We start from the raw sequence: 24,982 nt of genomic DNA, 5'->3' as shown, positions 1-24,982 counted from the left end.
CAGTAGCCGGCTGATACTCTGCCGGCCATCATTTTACTTTTCTTCACCGTGTAAACATATTTATAGTGTCTCCCACTGGTTCGGATCTTTAACAACAATTCCTTATCAATAGGCTCTCCATCTGGACGCTGGGAGTAAGTTATTGTCTGGTTATGCCATGTCACTTCCCAAGTACCAATCGCTCTGGAACTCGAGAAGTTCATACATACCAGGGATTTATCCACTTGGTATGGGTGTAATCTAAGACTAGGGGACCTGGTATACAGGTATCTCTTATCCAATGGCCTCCCCTTATTTAATACGCTTATCTCTGAAATATTAAGCGGATATGGGACTAGGCCTACATTACTCCTTTTATGTAGCACTTGTGAACACACCCAGCATTCTGTTTGGTTTAAAACCTTACCCACTAGTGAGTGGTAATCACTCAAGGGATGTCGGCCGGTAGTTGCCTTACTTGTCGACTGACATCGCTGGATGCATTCTTCTTCCATTTTAGGTTGACAATATCTACAGACACAGTACTCACCAGACAATAACTCATCACATAGCCCTTGAACTACGTTTTCCTCATACCTTTTACCTTCTCCTGTCATGGGCAAAGTGTCAAGCTGGTTTAGGGATTCTACCTCACCCATATCTGGGTTCATTATTACACTGTCAGAACTCCGCTCCGATCGCTCTAGAATGTGGCAGCCACCGAGTATCTTTGGATGAAGAAAAGAACACAGAAAGAAAACAAAGACATATATGCATAACTGTGAACCTGTTGCTTGGAGTCCTTCCATCATCTCTACCAGGGGACTTTTATTTTGCTCTGCTCTTAGACCTTTGTTCGCTCAGGTTGCTCGACCTTGGCTGCTTCTCAGTGTTCCCGAAACAATGCTTCTAGCGACACTTCTTCTCTTTCGCTCTCTGCACACTGGGACTCTGGGTTACTGGCTTTCTTGCAGTGGGACGAATGTATCCAAGTCTCTCTCTCTGCGACTTTAATCGATGTAGTGCTGGTCAACAAAACTTGGTACGGTCCTTCCCAACGGTCTATCAAACAACCTGAACGTAAAAAATTTCGGATCATAACAAAGTCTCCTGGTTTAAGATTATGACAATTCTCTGTAGGCATATCAGGGTTCAGTAAATTCAGCTGCTTTTGTTGCTCCCTTAGCTGTTTGTTTAGCTTTAGGATATACTGTACAGTTAGCTCATTGTTACATTTGAGATCATCCTGTGGGTCTATCATGATGTGTGGCTGCCGACCAAACAATATTTCGAAGGGGGACAAGTTGAGCGGAGTCCTGGGAGTGGTCCTAATGCTATACAACACAATAGGCAGTGCCTCTGGCCATAACAACCCTGTTTCAGCCATAACTTTACCCAATTTGTTCTTAATAGTACCATTCATTCTCTCAACTTTGGCGCTCGCCTGGGGACGATATGGAGTATGAAGTTTACTATTAATCCCCAGGAGTTTACACATGATTTGGAAGACCTCTCCTGTGAAATGAGTGCCTCTGTCACTCTCAATGACCTTTGGGATACCATATCTACAGACAAACTCCTGACATATTTTCTTTGCTGTAAAGGTAGCAGTGTTGGAGGCGGCGGGGAAAGCCTCCACCCAGCTGGAAAACATGTCAACACAAACTAGTACATATTTCAAGTTTCTACAGGGTGGTAACTGTATGAAATCGATTTGTATTACCTGGAAAGGGCCTTCTGTAGGAGGGATGTGGGATGGCTCTGTTGGGATGGCTTTTCCAACGTTCTTCCTCAAACAGGTGAGGCATGACATTGCCACTCTACCTGCTTGAGAAGCGAACCCTGGTGCACACCAGTAGGCCTTTACCAGCTTGCACATACCTTCCTTCCCAAGATGTGTCAGCCCATGGGCCGCCTCGGCTAGACTAGGAAGGTATGCTCTGGGGGCCACTGGTTTCCCGTGTCCATCTCTCCAAAGTCCGGTGGACTCTTGGCCACATCCCTTCGACTTCCATACTGCTCTTTCCTGTGGGGAACACAAATTCTGCATGTCTATCAGTTTGGATGTGGATACCATGTTCAGTGTACAAAGGTTGGTAGGACGGGTGAAAATATTTACAGGGCATGCGGCCCTTTTTGCTGCCTCATCAGCGCGGCTGTTACCAAGTGACACCGGGTCCTTCTCTGATGTGTGAGCTTTGCACTTGATAACAGCCACTCTGTCTGGAAGCTGAATAGCTCCCAGAAGTCTCCTAATGTATGTCGCATGCGCCACTGGTGTGCCAGCTGCCGTCATGAAATTTCGGAGGCGCCATAGGGCTCCAAAATCATGCACTACTCCGAAAGCATATCTGGAGTCGGTATATATGTTAACTGATTTTCCTTGGGCCAGTTCACATGCTCTGGTCAATGCCACCAGTTCCGCTACTTGTGCTGAGTGAGGTGGTCCCAAGGGTTCAGCTTCCACAATACCTTCTCCATCTACTACTGCGTAGCCTGTGCACAGCTCTCCCGTGTCCGTCTGTCTATGACAGCTACCATCTGTGAATAAGGTTATGTCTACCTCACTTAATGGGCTGTCGCTTATGTCAGGACGTGCTGTGAAGGTCTGATTCAGGTAGGTCATGCAATCATGTTTGTCCTCACCCTCACTAAACTCTGCTTTACCATTTTCAGCAACATTCCCATCACCCTCCACCCTTTGTGCCTTGGAGGGCACATGAGGAAGGAATGTGGCTGGGTTTAGTGTGTTGCATCTTTTGATGGTAATATTTACTGGGGCCATCAGCGCCAGTTCCCACTTAGTGAACCGTGCTGAGGACACATGACGTGTTTGGGCAGAATTTAGGAGGGCAGAGACAGCATGGGGAGCATGAACAGTTAAATCGTGTCCCAACACTACGTCCTCACTCTTACTTACTAGTTGTGCTATTGCAGCCACACTTCGTAAGCAAGTTGGGAGTGAGCGTGCTACTGTGTCCAGCTGGCCACTGTAGTACGCTATTGGTCGGTTGGCATCACCATGTTTTTGTACAAGTACTCCTGCCGCACACCCACCTGATTCAGTTCCGTACAGTTCAAAGGGTTTCCCATAATCTGGCATTCCCAGTGCTGGGGCCTTTGTTTAGTTCCTCGAAAGCCAGTTCAGATTCCTCAGTATGAGAGACCCGATCTGGCTTAGTTGAGGAAACCATCTCTTGCAGTGGAAATGCCAGAATAGAGAATCCTGGGATCCAATTGCGACAGTATCCACACATGCCTAGGAACGTACGGATCTGATGCTGGGTCTGTGGCAGTACCATGTTCTGAATCGCTTGGATTCTGTCGTCGGTGAGGTGTCTCAGCCCTTGGGTAAGGCAGTGGCCCAGATACTTAACCCTGGTCTGGCATAATTGCAGCTTATCCTTTGATACTTTATGTCCTGTCTCTGAGAGATGCATCAGTAGTTGTCTAGTGTCGTCCACTGATGACTCCAGTGACTCAGAACACAACAATAAGTCATCGACATATTGTATCAGTATCGAACCACTCATGGGTTGAAAGGATTGTAAACAATCATGCAAGGCCTGGGAGAAGATGCTGGGGCTGTCTATGAATCCCTGGGGGAGTCGTGTCCAGGTATACTGTACTCCTCTGTAAGTAAAGGCGAACAGATACTGGCTGTCAGGGTGCAAAGGGACGGAGAAGAACGCTGAACACAAATCAATGACTGTGAAATGAGTACAGTGAGGTGGGATTTGCATTAGGATGACAGCTGGGTTTGGCACTACGGGGAATTGGCTCTCAACTACTTTGTTTACCCCTCTTAAATCCTGCACTAGTCTGTAGCCCCTCCCCCCGCTCTTTTTCACAGGAAAGATGGGACTATTGGCCGTGCTGGAAGTTCTAACTAGGATTTCCTGTTGGAGCAATCGTTGGATCACTGGGAATATTCCTAGCTCAACTTCAGGTTTTAAAGGGTATTGCGGTATTTTTGGGGCTATCCTGCCTTCTTTTAAGCGGATCTCTACTGGAGCTACATTTGCCATCAGCCCAGCATCCTGTCCATCTTTAGTCCAAAGGGAACCCGGTATTTGTGCTGTAATTTCAGCTACCCTAGATGGATTTGATTCTACAACAGTGGAATACAACATTAGCCTCTGAGGACTGTCCAGCATATCTTGCACTTCTTGTGTAAGATTTTTAGGAGTGTCTAGGAATACCCCATCAGGAGTGCAATAGATGACACATCCCATTTTACATAGTAAATCTCTACACAGGAGGTTAGTCGGGGCCGCTGCAGCCAACAGGAAAGAGTGTTTGGTATGCAGAGGCCCGATTGTAACCTCCGCTGGTTTCGTTAGTGGGTAATGTTGTATTTTTCCTGTTACCCCAATTGCTGCTACTGATTTGTTAGTGAAACCCAAGTGAAGAGGAGTGTTGAGAACAGATCTGGCCGCCCCTGTATCAACCAAAAAGGTTTGCCTTACTCCAGCTATATCAACTTTCACTTGAGGTTCCTCTCTAAGGTGTTGTGTTAGTCTAACTGGCTGTAGGATACAGGTATGACCTGTTTCCTATTGTCTGACCTGGGTTGCCCTTAGCACAGTGTCAGCCATCAGATGGGGAGGAGGCATGTTGCGTGACCTGTCTGTCTCTTCCCATTGTCTAGGGGCTGGGTATCTCCGTGTCTCACCTTTGTGAGATTCCCATTCTCGCCTATGTGTTTTGTAACTCCTGGGGTTTCCTGACCTACATTGTGCTGCAATGTGTCCCTCCTTATTGCAGTTGTAGCAAATAATGGTCTTTCTACCGGTGTCCCTGGTGTTTCATTGGTATGCAGCTTTATTTGGGGCATTTGAAAGGGCTTGGATGCTAACCATCATCAGTTTGTCAGTTTGCAGTTCTCTGCGTTTCTTGATGTTACGGTCGTGGTCTACAGCGGATTCCCGTAGGGCATCCACTGTCATTCCACGCCAATTTGGAAAAGAAGTTTGGACTCTGGCTCTCAGGTTTTCGCTAAGCCCTTCCACCAGCACAGAGACAATCATTTCCCTCAGGTGGGGGTCGTCCTTAGGCTCGGAGACACCAGTGTATCTTGATACCGCTAGCAAGGCCTTCGCGAAATAATCAGCAGCAGATTCGCCATCCTTTTGTTTGATGGTAAACATCCTGCTATATTCCACTGTCGCAGGAAAATATACTCCCAACTGTAAGTTAATCAGGCGTATATTTTCCTGGTTGATCTCATAATTTATCTCCTTGTCCACTTTCAATCCACTATCCTGAATGAATTTCGGGATGTCTATGTGAGTGGGGAGACAGGCCCTCAACATGATTCTCCAATCCTTGTTGGTGGGCTCATCAGAGTTTCCCAGATCCCTTACAAATTTCCGGCTCAGAGCCAGATCTTTCCTAGGATCAGGGAAATCTGAAATGATGGACCGCAGCTCTAGCCGTGTCCATGGGTTTAGCATGGTCATCTTTCTGGTAGGTATCACACCCTCTCTGTCTGCCTTACCATAGGGAACCTCCAGTGTGCGAACAGGGTATGTTTGTACCACATCCGCATTACTGGGACCTGCTTGGGAGTCGTCCGTGTCTGTGCTGTGTAGTGCATCCTTACCTGAGTCCAATACTACGCTGTTGGCATCAGCCGTCTCCTCCTCCTGTGCTGGGGCCTCAACAGCGGGTTGAGCTTTTCCCTCAATCATGTTAATTGCATGGGAGACGGCCAGTGCCAACAGCTGCTTGTTTTCCTCTCGGGTTTCCTTATAAGGGGATAAGACAGGGTACAAGTTAGCAACGGATACATTATTACTCATGTCTTTCTTATGAGTCATTAACCCCTTCGGCACATATGGGGGTGGGGGAGCTGATTCTATTTCGGCAGCGGTTGCATTTTTATTGTGGCTGATTGCATCTGGTATTGCCAGACCTCTGATTCCCCATTGTTCCTGTCCTTCCTTCTGCCACAATTTAAGAATATCTATATGCTTCACTCTCTCCTTACGACTGGAGAGTAGGCATATTTCATCTTTTACTGCCGATAAGATTTCTGGATCGGAGCTACCAACACTGGGAAATTCTAACTTGCTGCCTTGTGTCATTTTTCTCCATTTATTTTGGTAAACAACTGCGAGTTCACCGTGCTTCCTGCACATAATAAAAGCCGCCGATCCTTTTGGCCGGCTTGCTTCCTCCCTAACATGCATGTTATCACAGCGTGACCCGTTATTACCCATAATTACAGGAATAAACGTTCACAGCTTAATAGATACCGGTGGGTTATTACTTGTCTGAGAGCTCCCCAACCACTCACTTCTCAGCGACCTAGAACAGTCCCACAATCAAGCGGGTGCGAAGGCTACGAGGCAATGATACTCAATCGCCAAGCTCTCAACTAGCAGCGAACTTCTAGTTGACCTACAAGGCGCGGCCAATCTCTCCAGGGCACAACAAACTTGTTTTCCTGTGCCCCCAGAAACCGGATTTTTCTAAAGTAGCTAATCGGAAACAACTGCGTTCCGATGTATCTTCTTGTACCCTCCTAGCGGATCAATTCCACTGAAGGGGCAGTTCCTATGTGTACGTCGGCACGTACACCCTGTCCTAACTGGACTGTCCTACACTGGACTACACTGCGCTTGAGTCGTGCCGTCACACACCCGTTCGCCTCAGTTATTTTTCACACTGGGCGCTAGTTACACCTTGGTCTTTTGCTTATTTTTGAAATATTTCTGTACAGAAAATCTTCCCAGGCCGGTAGCTTTTCACTAGATACTTATGCAGGTATAAATCCCTTATAATACGCTATAGGAATCTATTAAAATAATGCTTGAGTTGCTTGCTTAAAAAAAAATGAACAAAAAGAAAAACTTATTTTCTTTTATTAATCACCGCCCCATTCGCAGTATATTACTATACTGTTTAAATAAGGCTAGTGGTTTAATACTGTTCACCTTTGAGTTCCTATGTGTGCTGCATGTGCAGTACCAATGAACAGCCACGTGTGTACGTGCGTTGTTCACAGGCCGCCGATGAATCGGCCACCCACGTGTTCTATAGTGTGTTTGCAAGGTTGCGCTTGGGTTTCGCTATACGCAGTAATTGCGCCTAAATGTGGAATAAATCCCTTAACTCCGTCCGAAAGTTACGTATCAAGATGCGAAATAAATCCCACACTTAATCCGTAAATCACGTACAAAGATGCGAAAATTTCCCGATGTGGGCACGTGCGCGCGCACCTTGCGTAGTACACAATAGACGCTTTACGTTACTGTAAAAGGCCCAGAACTTATCGCCACGTGGCGGAGTCCCTGGTTTTGCAGTAACTAACAATAAAAGTTATAGTTTTGCACAGAGGGGATCCTCTATGTACTATAATAAACACAGACTCCACGTGTGCGAACCTTATCGCACGTGGTACATATACTGTAATAAACAAGCAACTCAAGACACTATACCCCGTTAAACTACTTGTGGCAGGCAGAAGTACAGTTTACTAAACACTTAGATGTGATATGCTTTAAACATGTGGCTTTCACTTATTGTACTCCGGGTTCAACGCTAGCACTTCCCAAACCCCGCACCGCCGCGGACCTGGCCTATCCAGCAATGGATAATACTTCCACCCTTTTGCTGGTATAGGTCGGGTCGCACGCCTGGTACTGAGTTCTGGAATGTGGAGCGGACGGACGAGCCCCCAATTGTTAATGGCGATTAAATATGACCAGAGAGACAATAAGTGAAAAGCGCAGGTTACGTAATAAGTCCGCAACCAACGTACCCTTTATACCTAACTACGTGCGAACAAAACGTAGCGCAGCGTAGCGTACCTTTTATTGTATTATGTACACCAAGAACCAATACCTTAATCAGAGATTCCTTTGCAGTACTTTGTCTCTAATCTGCGAATATACCTTAAAGGACAGTGTCCGTAATATACCTTATCGCTATTATGCGAATAAACAGACACGACCACTGTATAGAAATAAGGAGATAAGAACTCCGTAAAAAGGTTGTATTTAAGTCCCTAATGGACAAAAGGGGGTTACAGAAATAAGAATAAACAGGTATAACAAGTGATACAATATACTAACAATGAATACTAAACAGGCTCTGCTAGGGGGAAAGAATACAGATACAAGACACAATCAGCCAACAATATAAGAATAAATACCGTGTATGCAACCGTTACCGTCTCATCAATTATGCGAAGCGCAGTCCGGTCAGAGCTCGCTATAGTTCAGGGATGAACTATAGCCCGGTAGAAAGTCAGGGAAAGGTAGATGTGCCGAAGAGACCGTGGCTGCTCTGGGTCGCCTATCTTATAGGGTCAGAAAGGGGAGGTCAAAGGCCGTTCTCATTGGTCAGAGGTCGTATGTCAGGTCAGCTGTGATTGGGGGGGTAAGATGATACACCTGGTTTGGCTAGGTCCAGGGGAGTGAACTTTAAGAGTCCTTTGTTTGATGGTTTCGGCATCAGCAGTGATAAAAACCGGTTTCATCTAGATTCCTTTGTTACATACTTTCAACAGAAACTGTCCCTGGAATATGGATTATGTCCATAACTATCGAGCCGTGTATATTGCGAAATATTCGCAATGACCGGAATACTTCGCACAATGAACGGAACGGAACGATACTAAACATGATACAGACAGATGTGTGTAGGGCTAACTAAGCTATGTGTGGCGTTCTAAACCTTTAACTATATTTCATTTAGTGTGAGTGTGTTATTATGAATTTATGTGTGATAGTATGGCGGCTACTCTTCTGGTCCACTTTGTCACACATACTCGGGTATGGAAACTTTATTTGCGCAACTCTGCGAACCAAAATGGCGGCCATACTATCCTAAAATGGCGTGTGTGTAACTCGACTTCCACAACATATATAGCAGCACCTGTGTGGTTCACAGCAGGATCCAAGTGTGACCGCAACTCTTCAAATGGAGCTTTGCAGCTTACCTGCTGCTGCAGTGTAGAGTTAATCGGCTCCGTCCCAGGAGTCCTGGTACTACCAGCAATAGGGGGCATCTGATTCACGCTGCAGACCACTGAATCTTGTGAGTCGTACCCAGACCCACTGGCCATTATCACGCCTTCTTTAAGGGAAGAGGGGCACCAAATGACCACTTGCCTTCATGCGACTGTGATGATCTTACGCCTCTGACCAACGCACTTTATTACCAAAGTCATAATAACTGTGATAAGAGCACAAACTGCTGCATGTGTCATATATATATGCAGATATTCACAGATAAATAGAAATAAGAGCAGAAGTTAGTAGGTGTACTTTTATTATGTAAATGTATACGTATGTACAGTCTTAGTGGTTATGGATTGGAGCTGGGATAGATATACAGTATAAACATGAATTTTAAATACAGAGAACCTATATGTAATGTACAGTATCACACATTAATAAACACTGCACATAGAACGTGTGTTGCTACATTGTAATATATGCATAAAGTAACAGTAGGATAAAGCACTTTGCTATATGACATCATGTTAGCCCTCTTACTTGACATTTTAAATAAAGACAAAACATAAATGATAAAATACTGCTAACAATAATATATGTACAAATACCATGGATATATACACACAGACATTGCCCTATAATGAAGTGCTCAGTGTGGGGAACATGTACCAGCTAGAGGCAACTTCCATTGTCTGAGATATCATAAAATATCACTGTCCAACAAAAAAAAAAAAATTCTATAGTCAAGGATATTTGAATGAATTATGGGTAATTTGATGGTACTGATTCCAAATATGCTATTAGTTTTCCCATATTGGCGCTAGTTTTTGAGATATTGCATATACCCTTTAGTTACTTAGGTGCAAATATGAGCATAAAAGTCCACTCTTCACAGTCACTTGCACAGATTCGCAGTTACTTTAGGCAACTATAGTGAGGAGCAAGGTGAGAGATTTCACCAAGACATAAAAGTGATGGAGGAAAGGTACCAGGGTAGATAGGACAGGAATATGATGGCTGACTACTGTTTTATGCGTGACTGTGAAGATCACTCTTATAAAAGAAAATCGTACAAGCAGCGTTTTTTTAAGCAATAAATGTCAAATGTTTACCATGTTTATATGTTGTTTCATTATATAAATATAGTTATTTAAATTTCACACTAGACCTGGGTCGCCCATTATACACAGGGTGACCCGGGTTTAACCCTTCATTTGTTATCCTTTTGATCTCCTAGCGAATTCCACTAAAGGTCGACAGGGCTTAGGTCGACACTTTAAATAGGTTGACATGGACAGGGTCGGAAGGTCGGCATTAGGGTCGGAAGGTCGACGAGTTCACAGTTTTTATAAGCCGACTTGCGCTGACAGGCAGCATTTCATACCCTACGACTAACTGGGGCTTGGAGGGAGAATAGAATAATGTGCCTGAAACATGGCGAGTCCATGTTGACTTACGTCGACACTCAGGATAAAAAAACCTCATGTTGACCTTTTGACTGTCGACCTTAGCCATGTCAATCTATTTCTTGTGTCGACCTAAGTCCTGTGGACATTTAGTGGTCGACTTAATTTATGTTGACCTTCATACAGTCGACCCTATAACCCATACCCGGGAGATGGGCATAAGGAAAAGTGTACAGGGGGTGATTATTTTTACATGGTTAGTAAGTTACGGGCAATATAAATAACGGTAAATATGCCAACTCTATGCTCATAGATATAAATATTTGCATATATATATATATATATATATATATATAGATATATATTTATATCTATATATATATATATATATATATATATATATACATATATATATATTTATATATATGCAGTGGGGGGACGGCGGCACTAGAATAAAAACACAGCAGTCCGGTGTTATACCTTGGGTTATACTGTACCTTGGGTATAACACCAGACTGCTGAGTTTTTATTCGAGTTCCGCCCCCCTCTCTCTCTGTTCTCTCTCTGATGAGCTGTGACACTAGTGGGCGTATCAGTAGAATTGAGGCCTGATTCAGACCTGCTGCGTATATTTGCAGCCTAGCCTTACAGGTAAATGCAACCCAACGCTCTGCGGAACGCGTCCCCCTCCCCCCACCAGCTGAATCTGCTCACTAGCATGTGTGTGGGTGCATTCACATACCCATCCTTTCGCATACGTCTGAATAGGAGATAAATCACTCGATGGTTGTGCTCACCATCAAATGATTTATCCACTCTTTGTAAAGAAAGCCCCTGAGGGGCTGGGGACATAGCCAGCAGCTCACTGCCGAAAATGGGGGGCATGGCCTCGTAGGTTAGGACATGCCCATATCACTAGGCCACACCCCAAACATGGTAAGTTTTCTTTACAGAAGGTATTCAAACAGAAGCACCATTATATGTACATCAGGTGACCCCAAATATATCTGTCCTCTGTTGGGCAGGCTTATTACTATGTAGGAAGCTTGTTGTGTGGTTCAGTTATAGGATTTAGTGCAGGGTTGCCGACCCTCCCGGAATTTGCGGGAGTCTCCCGAAAATCGGGTCCTTCCTCCCGGCCCCCGGAAGGGTGGGCAATACTCCCGGAATCAGGGGGACCCCCACTGAGCCCCCCTATCGCTGCATTTATATGCCGCAATCCGCGGGTCTCAGGGGAGGGGGCGGAGCTAAAACGGCACAATCGTGACGTTTTAGCCCCGCCCCCTCCATGGATAACTGTTATTGCGGCTATTTCTTGTAATGGGGGCGGGGCTTAATGACGTCACAGTTAAGCCCCGCCCCCAAAACGAGTAATGCAAGATTCCTCTCCGGGCTTCTCCCGGAGAGGATTTTTTCAAAGTCGGCAACCCTGATTTAGTGGCTTTAATATTTTAGTTCAGTGACTACTTATTATTTAGCCCGGCTTGGTATATTAGTCACATGTGTTCAGTTTACCATCTCCCAGTGGCCGTATAGTATCAATGGATAGAGGCGAAGGTGTGCAAAGCCTTGGAGAGTGCTAGATTGACAAAGTATTAACCAACAGCATTTTCACATATTCAGCTTGTATTTGTGTTAGCCCTCCACACGCCTATGCTTTTAGCAATAAGACTACAAGAATAGTACAGGTTGTGTAGTTATTTGGAGGGCTAACACACTTTTTATTTCTTTTTTTGTGCAAGTGCTATTGTTTTTAATAAAATGATTGCATTATACAGTGTTGTCATTACCCTCCACACTGAATCCTGGCTTAGTACATATATGGGAAATGCGGTAAAACCCTGAATTTATTTTTATTTATATATATATATATATATATATATATATATATATATATATATATACATATATATATATACTTAATATTCCCATTAGTACATGCAGCCCTTACAAATTATACCCCTTTTAGACAGAAATGTCTGAAAATCCCGGCAAATACACAGCATTTCAAATGCCGTTTCATTTTGCCGGGAGCAGCCTGACAAATTACCTGGTTGAAAACTTCTACCCGGTAATTTGCTGAATTATACCCCTTTCACACAGAAAATGAAATACCCGGGTGAAGCAGTTCCACCCGGGAATTTCATTAAATACACGGGTCCTTTTTCTGTGTGAAAGGGCACACCCGTGTCGTAAATCCAGTGTTTCCGACCCTGGAATTGACCAGTGTCGAGGACACGGGATTTATGACCCGTGTTGACCCTTTCACACAGAAGAAATACCCGTGTTATTCAGCAAATTACCAGGTAGAAATTTTCAACCCGGTAATTTGTTCTTCTGTGTGAAGGGGGGTCAGGCTAAAGCTCCCAGCAAAATGACACGGCATTTGAAATGCCGTGTATTTGCCAGGATTTTCAGACTTTTCTGTCTGAAAGGGGTATAACACGGGTATTTCTTCTGTGTGAAAGGGTCAACACGGGTCATAAATCCCGTGTCCTCGACCCTGGTCAATTCCAGGGTCGGAGACACGGGATTTACGACACGGGTGTGTCCTTTCACACAGAAAAAGGACCCGTGTATTTAATAAAATTCCCGGGTGGAACTGCTTCACCCGGGTATTTCTTTTTCTGTATGAAAGGGGTATAACTTAATACCATAAAGCCCAGTTCTCCTGATTAAGGAGAACAGTTTGGATTTTTGTCATGAGCCGTTGGACTTCCCACTGGTGCATTTGACAATGCAGGGCTGACTACTAAATAGTCAGCAGAGAGCAAAACCCCACTCTGTGAGCTGCTGGCCATGCCCCTTGTCCCTATGCCTCCTTGAATAGAAACTGTGTGTATGCTGACAGTGTCTATTCCGCGCTGCTATGCTAAGCAGGGCAGCGACATGCAGGGGGAATCACAACTTCCCCCACCACAGTACGGTAAAAAAAAAAAAACATTTCAGACAGCCAAATCAACCCAGGTAATTGCCGTGTTAAACTAGGTTGATCTGCGGTCTGAAAGCGCCACAGCTATGTTTCCCAAGTCGAGCAACCCGGCATTTCAACCCTGGTCATGACAGGGTTGAACACGCCTGTGTTGCTGTGCAGTGTGAATGGGTAACTTGGGTTGAGTGACCCGGGTCCCATTCACACTATGGAGGAGGTAGCGATTGGGAACGGCTTCCGCTCCATGGGCTGCCTCTTCCCACTTCCCCCAATGATGCGACCACTGCCCCGAACTTGACTGACGTCAGCGACCCAGCTGCGGAACCCTTGTAGCACCATATAAATAAACAACAATAATAATAATAATAATAATAAATTGTACAGTCCCTTATGGAATGTGGAAGTGAAAGTATACTATAAATAATATAGGTACTTATGTATTATCTGGGCTCCCATGTTAAATGCACCCGATTTTTTCATACCCCTACTATCCAACTACGCATGGAGTTGATTTTATATAGTGTGGCGAGCGCAGCGAGCCACCGTGCCCGAAGCGTGGCGAGCGCAGCGAGCCCCGCAAGGGGACGCGGTCTCATAAGAAAAACGGGAGCCCAGATATTACATAAGTACCATAATATATATTAAGGTATGTGCTGTATACAAACAGTACACTGAATGGTCTCTATGGGGTTTATTCTAGTTCATTCTTTCTGACAAAATCCTTCTTAGATGGACAAAACCATGTGCACTGCAGGGGGGCAGATGTAAAATGTGCAGAGAGAATTAGATTTGGGTGAGTTATTTTGTTTCTGTGCAGGGAAAATACTGACTGCATGATTTTACACTTCAATATAGATCTCACTTTGAAGAAAAACCCCACCCAAATCTAATTCTCTCTGCACAAGTTACATCTGCCCCACCTGCAGTGCACATGGTTTTGTCCATCTAAGAAGGATTTTGTCAGAAAGAATGGACTAGAATAACCCCCTATGTGATAGAGCAGGAGATTTCCTCAACATTACACACAGGATTTTCATGTTTGGTAGCCGAGAAGATGAGTGGTCCAAGTGAGGATCACACCATTACCGGCTTCCTTCCTGATTGTGCAGCATCAGATGTGTGTGATATAATCCTTCTGGATGCATGTACTAATCTCCGTGTGACCTCCAGTCTCATCCATAATGACATTATAGGCTCTCTCATCAAGCCTGCCCAGCCGGAGGAGCTTATAGGCCGCAGTTCTGTATTTCTTAGAGATTAGGTTGTACAGGATCGGGTTGATGGAGGCATTGAGGTAAAATAGCTGCATGGCGACCAGGTTGAAATACTGCGATAGTACCATCATCTTGTAGTCTTCCGTGTTCGCAAAAATAATTCTGCCAATATGAAACGGCAGCCAGCAGAGGATGAAAGCCAGGACAACAACCACTTCAAAACAAAAAGGGGAGAAGAGTCATCACTTGCAGAAGCAGGGTATTAGCAATGACATATTTCATATGTTACAGAGATTACGGAGAGTGGAAAACCACCAAAGGCAAATAGTTACCAGGACTCTCTCTGGTGTAAGGCTGAGAGAGCAGAGAAACCGTTTCTTCTTTCATCATCAAGGGCAAATACATACAAACACGCATGCCAGATTAACAATGGGGTGAATGGAGATGCAGCTCCAGGCCCTCACATATAAATAGGCCCACCATCATGGCAGCATGATGAATACCAGACAGACAACACCCCCCAATTAGGCCACTCCCCCCAAATTTTACCTCTCGGTGAAGTGTAATGAAGGTCCTAACCAGTGGCGTTTTTTCACCAATGGTCTTCAGCCCCCCCCCCCCCCCCCCCCCATGTAGAATCAGCCACTGTGACTGGCAGTGACTTTCTATTGGAAGTCCGACCTGCCAGTCACCAAGGCAGTCCCATTGGGAGGTGTTCCCTCCCTTCGGGATGCCTCTCTATGCACAACTGTGGGGCAGCCCCTAAAAAATGGGTTCTGCGCATGGGCAGTACCGCTGACAATACTGTGCATGCGCCGGACCCAGGACCGTATACCATTCTACGGGTCTGCTCCCGACGCAGCCCCATAGATGCTGGGGCCAGCGCATGCGCAGTACTGAGGAGGCTACTACGCATGCGGTGGTCCTGCAACGGTGATCAGGATTCGGGACAAGCAGATGGTGGCGGCAGCAGTGTCGACTTGCGGGGACCAGCAGCGGTGGCACCCTTCGTGGTAGCCCCTCTCCTCTGCCGAGGTAGGAGCCGCCACTGGTCCTAACAAATGACAGTTTCATTGTTCATGAAATCCTTGTGGTATTTATGGACAATAATATATGTTTGCTGGCATATCAGCCAGGTCCACATTGTTCAAGTACCCGCCCCTAATCATCTTGCTTCTATTATTTGCAAAGGGTTTTATATAGACACAGTAACAAGTTATTTATCTGGTACAGCTAATTGCACATGACTATACATGATTATAACTACTAATGAGGAGAATGTTTTGTTTACTAACAAAAACAATACACTTTATATATATAGTGCTCTTTCTCCAATTGGACTAAAGGGCCGTGCTTAAATGTTTTACCGCTGGCAGCCAATAGAGCCATCCACCTATTATGCCCAAAGGGAAGGGTTCTAGGCATTAGGAGGAGGTTAGGATAATGATATGAGACCGATGGCTTGGTTAGGCTCTACGAGGAGGTTAGTGTTAGCCATTAGGCCAGTGGTTCCTCAACCTCGGTCCTCAGGACCCTACACAGTTCACGTTTTCCAGGTCACCCGGCTGGTGCACAGGTGCACTCATTATTCACTGACACATTTTAAAAGATCCACAGGTGGAGCTAATTAGGGAGTCCTGAGGACCGAGGTTTAGAACCACTGCACTAGAGGGGGGGTTAGGCATACAGTAGGGATAACTACTGGGACCAAGAAGCCGATGCCGCCACTGGGACCAGGTAAGTGACTGATGGGCCACCAGGGATTATATGTTAACATTACATCAGCGTCTATACGATGACTTGTTTATTACCAATATTATTTTCATGTCAATAGCCTCCCATCGACATATAATACCTAACTCATTTTTGCTTTAGGTTACAGCATGTCTCCTTGAGCTACATGTGCATTAGATGGAGCGCTGCTCTTTCAGTAGGGGTCTGGTGGTCGGATCGCCAACCGATAGCCCCCACCAGCTGCTGGAAGGTGAAGCGCACGCTCCCGGCTCCCTGCCGCTTCGCCGCCGGTCCCTGCCTCTCGCTCCCCCCTTAACCCTGCCCGTCTCCCTGAAGCAAAGACGGGCAGAGTTCCCATCCCATGCGCGTCCCAGTCCGATGCAGCACCATGTCATCATCGGCGGCATTCTGGCTGAGAGGCGCTCCATCTGTATTTTCTTTAATGTCTCCAAGGGATAAATGTTTTTATAAACCTGTGGTATAAAATACGTATACTCCTCAACTTCTCACACCCCCACCCTGACCATCTTTATTTATTTATTTTCCTCTCATGTTTGTCACTTTTCATGTTTTCGGTTTTTCGTTTGTAGTGGTCAAATTTTTGATGGGCTGTAGGTACAACCCTTATGGGCTGCCATCTTCCCACATGTCAAGGCTCTCTCCTTTTGGGGAGAGCTGAGGTCCTCTATCTGGATGCTTCAGCTAAACCTGAGGAAGTTAGGGCGACCCTGAGCAGCAAGGTAGAAGGAATCCCACTGAGGGTCTCTCCAAGCTTCGATGAGGAGAACCCACCCACTCTAACCCTTTCAGGAGTTGAGGGAAGAGGGTCTCTCGAAGCTTTGGTGGAACTTTTTGTTTTGGCTCCATTGTTATTCTTCATAACTCTGTATATTGTGATGTATACGCATGATATCCCTTGTTGAAGCTTCAACAAAAGAAATTCTCTATATAGAAATTGTAAAAAAAAAAAAAAAAAAAAAAAGTCTCCCAGTCAGAGCAACCCTAAGAAACGCTGCATGTAGGAGAAATATGGAAATATGCACAGGTCTGATTAGTATACTATAGGGCCCCTCGTCCATAGGGTGTGTGCTTCTAGAAAACAGGTGCTTTTATCATTCACATAGGGGAATTTTGTGAAAATGATTGATCACATTCACATTAATAATGGGATAAATGTCCCCCACTGTGGATATATAACGGTTACAGCCAGGGGCGTAACTAGATATTTTTAGGCCCCATAGCAAAAGTTTGTAAGGGCCCCCATTTAGCATCTGATGGTGATAAATGTATGTAAAACATATTACTTAGACAGTAGAGATGGGCCCCCTTCAGCTCTGGGCCCCATAGCAGCTGCACCCCTTGCACCTATGGTAGTTACGCCTTTGGTTACAGCCTTAGCTGTGCCAGTAATGTGGACACATAAATACTAGGCATCAGCTTCATCTCCAGTCCACCATAAGTTACAGTATATGTGATGGCTTTTGTAATGTGTGTGTGTTATCTGCATGGCCCTACATTTCTACTGTATATGTTTCTGCTTATCCTATGTGGGGACTGCTATCCTACACAACAGGTAATCTGCTGGCTACATAACATCCCTGAAACACATTTTGTCTATCTTTATGTTTTCAGGGTCTACAAGCATTAGGTTGACACCACTAGGTCGACATGCATGAAGGTCGACATGGGGATAGGTCGTCAGGGTCATAAGGTCGACAAAAGTATTAGTTTGACATGAGGAAGGTCGACAGTCAAAAGGTCGACATGGGGTTTTTCAATTTTTCTTGAGCTGACATGTGCCGACAGGCGGTATTTCATATTCTTCCATCCGCTAGGGCGTGGCAGGAGAATATAATAGTGTGCCAAGCGTAGCGAGGCACTGTGCCCAAAGCATGGTGTCCATGTCGTTGTGTCGACATTCGGGTCAAAAAAGTGAAAAACCCCATGTTGACCTTTTGACAGTCAAAAGGTTGACATAGGTTTTTTCACAGTTTTTTGAATGTCGACACAGTCGATATGGACACAGGTTAAAGTGCACCGCGTCCACTCCCCATGCTTCGGGCACGGTGCCTCGCTACACTCGGCACACTATTTTATTCTCCCACCATGCCCTAGTAGATGGTAGGGCATGAAATACCACCTGTCGGCACATGTCGGCTCAAGAAACAGTGAAAATCCCTTGTCGACCTTTTGACTGTTGACCTTGCCCATGTCGACCGAATGCTTGTGTCGACCTAATGACCTGTCGACCTTGACCCCAGTCGACCTAGACCCATGTTGACCTTTCCCCGTGTCGCCCTAATGGTATCGACCCAATGCTTGTCGACCATCATGCTGTAGAACTAATGACAGTATCCCGTCGGCCTAATGCTTGTGTCGACGTAATGCTTGTGTCGACCTAACCCCATGTCGACGTTCATGCATGTTGACCTAATGCTTGTTGACCTAGTTGCTATCTATCCAATGATCCGTACCCTTTTCAGGGATAGACTCTATATAATAATATCATTTTACTGGATACAATTTTTTGGTTTATAGTTAAAAAAAAATAAAAAACACAAGAGCTTCACAATACTGGCACAGATGCTGTGCATTAATTCCCCCACTGCTCTGTGGTGATAGAGAAAGTGCTCCAACTAATACCCCCCCTCCCCCACCACCACCACCTCCTTCTCCCTCCATAAAGGTAACGGTCTCTTCCAAGCCGGGGCGGTTGGGGGTAAGTGCATACCTCCCAACTTTACCCTATCAAGAATAGGGACACTGTCCGAAAACTGTCCGTTTTCGCCCGCTGCACCTCTGAATAGACGCAGCGTCTATTCTGTCAGATTGGGGGGATTCCCAACTGCCCCCCCCCCCCCCCCCCGGAGTGAGACACCGCTGGCCGCAGGAGGGACACGGGAATGTCCCCAAAAACCGGGACGTTCCCGCGTTTAGTGGGACAGTTTGGAGGTATGTAAGTGTTTGAGATCACAAACTAGATTATTAATACTCTGAGGCACTGCAGCAGCCTTACTGGACAATGCTGTACCCCAGATACATTTTAATGGCTTATTGTACAGTTTACATGGATCAAAGCCAGCATATATCCATTCTTGCCTACATTTGAAAACTAGTCTCATTGAGATTATAGTTGGTAATAGAATTTTGCAAGGCGCCCCATTGAGGGGGCGTGTCTAGTTCCATATATGGAGAGATTGTGAAAGCAGATTGTGAACGAGGCACCTAGAAGCGTGGGTGTGTACTGCTACATTTGAGAGGAATCTTTTAAATGAGTTATATCCAAATGTAGATGAGCCCCAGAGCAGTTAGTAAGAGATACTATACTTGGTAAAGTGCTGGGAAATGGTGCTGATGATTCAGTGTAATGTATCTTTCTCTCATTCCTTTTTTCCCCAAAAATGTAACAGTATAATGTGGGCTAGGTGACATGAGGGAGATTGGTAGACTAATGAGGGAGAGAGGGAGATTGCTGCTATTTCAGGGAGTCTCCTGCAACTATGCATATATCTCTGTGGTGTCTGATCATATCTTGTTGTTCTACACTTCAAGGTCTCATTATCCAGTATATAGACATTATTATCCTTTGTCCATCTTCTGTCAGGGAGGTAGAAATCTGTAGCCCCACAGAGCTGTTCTCCGGGTGGGAAATGTAACCTAGTAGTACAGTATTCTACAGTACAACAAGACATCTGTGGTGCTTGGCTAACATTATAATATGCTGCAGGGCCATGTTTTTACTTGGTCTCGGACATGCTCCTCATGTCCGGGCTCCCAAGTGGTGGCAGTGTGCTGATTGATTTTTTCTTAATATTGCATTTTAGTTTGTTATTTTTTTTTATTTGACTTCTTATGTGTTCAGTGTGTTTTATAATATGCTGCAGGAGCCACGTGTCCACCGGGAAGAAGCACATGGCTGCCATATTTGTGGTGCTCACCTGTATTTACTACTTTCAATCATGCTCCTATACATATTGTGATACACTGCATTATGTTTTTTTAAAAGTAATTTTAATATACCATATTTATTACAAATCTAAATGTTGTAATAACTAACAAACATATTATATATAAGGTTACAATGTCAGAGTTGCTGTACAGCAGGAACGTTTTTATTTATTTTATTTTTAAAGTAAGAAGCATTACTGCACCCTATTAATATGAAGCATTACTGCACCCTAGTAATATGAAGGGATTGGGTAAAAATCATGAATATAAATAAGTCAGCTGCCGGGAAGGTTGTAGATATAAACCAATGAAACAGAATAACACACATGCTTAGCTATCTGTGTCTATGAATTTGCAGAGTTTTTTTGGACACTTACCCAGAATCTTGACCGTCTGACGGTGACATTTCTCCCTGTTCTTAGCATTAGGACCTCGCAGGGTATTTTTGCTTTTCCAAAGCTTTTTGCTAATGAAGCCATAGAGGACAACCATGCAGGACATAGGGCAGAAGAAGTAGATGGTGGTCACCCACATCATGATTTTGAGGATCCAAGACTCAGCATTGTACCTGCACTCCCATAGGCCGGTGTCGTTCACCTTCACATTGTCAAGCACAGTATAAAAGGGGGCAGCTGACAGCAGGGCAACAACCCACAGTAGGACAATGACTGTCTTCACCCTCCTCTTGGTAATGAAGACTTTGGCTCTCAGAGGGAAGCATATGGCCAAGAACCTCTCGATGCTCAGGGCTGTCATGTGCAGGATGGTGGAGTAGGTGCAACCTTCACTGATCAGGCTCAGGAACTTACAGAGGAACCCACCAAAGATCCAAGAGTTGGACATCCACAGGCGGTATAAGTCGAAAGGCAAGCATAGAAGGATGATGATGTCAGACATGGCCATGCTGGACAGGTAGAAGTTTGTGGTAGTCTTCATCTCTTTGTATGTCCTGATGATGAGGATGGTGATAGTGTTTCCTATTATCCCGGACACCATGATCAGTAGGCTGATCACAGTCATGGGGATGAGAATTTGTATAGTGAAAAAGGAGCACAAGCTCTCTGTGCAAGGTGGGAGATGGTCTTCCTCCTCAGTGATCAAGCTGGAGTTATTCTCCATCACAGAGTACAGGAGAGGTCCAGCCAGACCACACTTCTCACACTTTGCTCAATGTTCTAATCAAGCCTGGATAGCAATGTATGCCTGGATAGCAGTGGAAGGACAATCACAAGCCTCAGGGAGCTGGAAGTCTTCACCCTGCTAGAGCCGCTCATTGTGGTACATCTCTTCAGGACATCAGTCAGCCAGGAACATCTTGGTCTATGAAAATCAGCAGAATCACTGCCTCTTGTGTTTTCTCCTCCCTCTCAGTGATGAAGATCTGTGCAGAGGTTAGACATGAGCACTCCACACCCCTTATACATACACATATGCTGTGTGAGATGATTAGACTGGTACTGCCTTACACAGAGCATGGTACGTTATGGCTCTTAAGAGTTTGTGAACTACAAGTCCCAGCATTGTCCTGGTTGCAGTTCCTGATCATTGTATGACCAAGAAAGGCAACACAAGGCTGAAACTATAATAAAATATAATCTAAAAAGGATTAGAAATTCCTCATATTCTGCTGAACTCATGTAATTGCAGCTGTATCTGGTGGCAGCCACTGGGGACTGGCCCTTATTCCAAACAAATATTGTTTTCTTTAAAGTAAGGAAATATGCCAAAGGAAGCAATCTGTTATAATGAAAGCATTCAGTTAAATTAAATCCTTCCTGCATGGTGGTGGTGTGAATCTTCAGTCTGCCCTGACGTGGTTAGAACATATTGCGGGCCGGATTGTATAACAAACTGCGTATTAACTGTCTGATTGCTTCATCTCAGGGAATCAAGCTGGCACAGCTGAAGTCACCTGCTGGGGACCTATGAAAACTGAGGACCAGGGATGATGCTGGGTATATTAAAAGCGATTATTTATTGTACTCCTCATGCGCATGATGTGGACATGGAACAGGAAATGTAGAACGCATCAATCATTGGCCAACAGCAATGACGTGTTCACCCAAACAATTATCATGCAAAGGCGCAGAACATTTGCCACTGATCCACCCTTGTGGCAAAATATTAGCGATGATTGCGACTTTACGCAGCTACTTCTTTTCTTTTTATTGTTTTTTTTATTGCAAAGAATGAAATATAACAATAAAAGGTATCATTGAATAACAGTTTACAATGCATACATTTTCAATTTTTCTCTTTCCATACAATCAATCAACTAAAATAACAAAAAGAAAAAGGAGGTTTGAATAGTTATGAATTATCAGCAATAATAAATATAAAATAATGAGCATATAAGAGATAAGTTGTCTAGATGTATAATCAAACAGTCATTTCCTATATACCTAGGTCTTGTATAAACAATCTTCAATAAACAGGAGTACAGATACAAATTCTAATGTGTCTGTGTCCCTTTTTTCCCCCCTCTATTCCTCACTCCACTTTAATTGTTTTTTTTCTTATTTACTTTATTATGAAGAGAAAAGATAGAGGTAACCTTTTATCAAAGTGCACAACTGGGCGTTCATAAACATTTAAAAAAGGGAGAAGGAAAAAGGGAAAAAAGAGAAAGGGGTAAAATTAAAACAAAATGGAGAAGGGGAAGAGAAAATACGAGGAAGGGGGAAAGGGAAGGGCTACGCGCAGTACTATTTTTATGGAAAAATAGGTCCAGGAACTCCAGGTCTGGGGGCGGATCAATTAAATAAATAAAAAATATATATATAATAGTGAGAGGGAGAGATAGATAGATCTATATATTGTATTTAGAAACAAAAGCACTCACAGGTGACTTTAAAATACAACTTGTCTTATGGAAAGTATATTTTCAGTTCCTGATGATGTCATATTTAATTAGAGGTTCAGGAACTGAGTTAATGCTGGTTCCTGCTGAAAATTAGTACTGGTACGCGTGTCCGGAGAGACTCCCCCACGTTATTAATCATCAATTGGTGGATCTTGTAAAAGTAGTCTGGTCTCATACCAGAGAGTCGTGTGAAAGCATTTATGTATTTGTCTTTTGGTTTCCGCTGGCGATGTGTCTATAAAACTTTCCCACACCTTACAAAAAAGTTTTGTATTGGTTTCCTTATGGGGGGTTGTTTCAGTCCATTCTAGTTTAAATATTTGGAACAATTTTTATTTAAACATAAGTAGTGATGGAGGGGTGGTAGATATCCACTGCTGCAATATACATTTCCTCGCCACCGAGGAAACATACAGCAACAGCTTCTTACAACTGTCCGAAACCTTTGGAGTGGCTGGCAAAAATCCCAAAGTGGCCCATTCGGGTACCGGACGGCTCCCCGACAGTCGGAATCCCGACTAGTCCCTCGTGGGGGTCCATGACCCCAATAGAGGGAGAATAAAATAGGTGGCGAGCACAGCTCACCACAGTGCCCGCAAGGGGCTTCATTGCGCTCCCCCCGCTGTGCAGTCGGGATTCCGACGTCTGACTAATGACTGCCGGAATCCCGACCGTCTGGGATTTATACCACACCCGCCCATTCAGGTGTTAATAGTAAGTCATTTACCAAATGGTCTATTGTAAATTGTCAGACTGTCAGCCAAAATCTCTGAATAGCTGAACATTCCCACAAACAGTGGTACAAATTTGCATTAGAATGGCCACATTTAGGGCACATTGAAGAATCAGTCAAATGGTGAGAAATATCTTTAAAAAAAAGTCCTTGTAGGAAGTGGCACGCAGCTACTTCTGATTGGCTGAGAGCATCTTAAACCCTCCCACTGATACTATTATATACTAATGCGGCGGTGGCGGCTGCTGTGATGTATATACATATCTATTTGCAATTGTTCGGTCATGAAAAATGAGTGCCATTTGGGTGGTAGGAGATGCCTGTATTTAATTGAAATGAATTAGTACTTTTTATATTTTCATATGCATTTAGTTGTCTTTTACATGATTGGATATACTTTATTATTTATTAATACCCCTATTTTATCGACTTTAAGCAAAGGAATAGTGCATATACTACAGTACTTGTTTTTACTCACACCAAACTGGTGCATATACTGTAGCTTTGTCCTCTCCTAGAACTTCTTGGGATACATCCAGCTCTGCCAGCTAAATGCATCACACCTGTGCTCATGGCGCAAAATGCTTCCAACTCTCAATGACCCCCAGTCTCTTTTAGCAACCACTAAACCACCACACACTTGTTTATGACCTAGCTGTTTCTTCCACCCATTAACCTTGCCAAGCAGACTCTGGGTCTGATTCAGATATGGATACCAATGCAGCTGCAAGTGCACGTTTTCTTTGCACCACAGCTCAGCCAGTGACGCTGTTGTCCAAAAATAAAGAGACAGCAACTCATTCTCAGTTGCATACCTGTATGCAGCCTATATGTCAATTACCATCTGATTGAGTAGGTCAATGGCTATGCAGTAGTAACACAGATGCCATGTTTTTGTATGCTAGCGATCACCGGTGACATCAGATACATGCCCAGAATTCCCCCACTAACACTATGAGGGTTATTTTGATTCACCTGGAAAGGCACAATCACTCTGTAATGGACAAAACCATGTGCACTGCAGGTGGGGCTGATGTAACATGTGCAGAGAGAGTTTTTACACTGCAATATACATATCAGTTTGAAGTACACCCCACCCCCCCAACCACATATAACTCTCTCTGCACAGGTTACATCTGCCCCACCTGCAGTGCAGCATGGTTTTGTCCACTAGAGAGTGATTGTGCCTTTCCGAGTGAATAAG

The 24,982-nt window shown here is 44.5% G+C and overlaps 1 protein-coding gene across 1 annotated transcript; it reads right to left on the bottom strand.

Moving 5' to 3' along the window:
- Window positions 1–14,324: 14,324 nt before the first annotated feature.
- On the bottom strand, window positions 14,325–21,469 carry MLNR (motilin receptor). Its single transcript, XM_083171297.1, has 2 exons — window positions 20,560–21,469; window positions 14,325–14,714 (listed from the first exon to the last, which is right to left on the bottom strand). The coding sequence occupies exons 1-2, from the start codon at window positions 21,299–21,301 to the stop codon at window positions 14,398–14,400; spliced, it is 1,059 nt and encodes a 352-aa protein (XP_083027423.1). The 5' UTR covers window positions 21,302–21,469; the 3' UTR covers window positions 14,325–14,397.
- Window positions 21,470–24,982: the final 3,513 nt, after the last annotated feature.

This window comes from Crinia signifera, chromosome 2, assembly GCF_055691185.1.
Source record: "Crinia signifera chromosome 2, ASM5569118v1, whole genome shotgun sequence".
In the NCBI taxonomy this organism is placed as follows: Eukaryota; Metazoa; Chordata; class Amphibia; order Anura; family Myobatrachidae; genus Crinia; species Crinia signifera.
This window is presented reverse-complemented; position numbering and strand designations above follow the sequence as displayed.

Bases quoted from the DNA above. Each gene is read 5' to 3' on its own strand.
- MLNR (XM_083171297.1), bottom strand. From the start codon at position 21,301: ATGGAGAATAACTCCAGCTTGATCACTGAGGAGGAAGACCATCTCCCA. The intron at 14,715-20,559 runs GTAAGTGTCCAA...TTTGTTTTGAAG, and splicing joins TCAGACGGTCAAGATTCTGG to TGGTTGTTGTCCTGGCTTTC.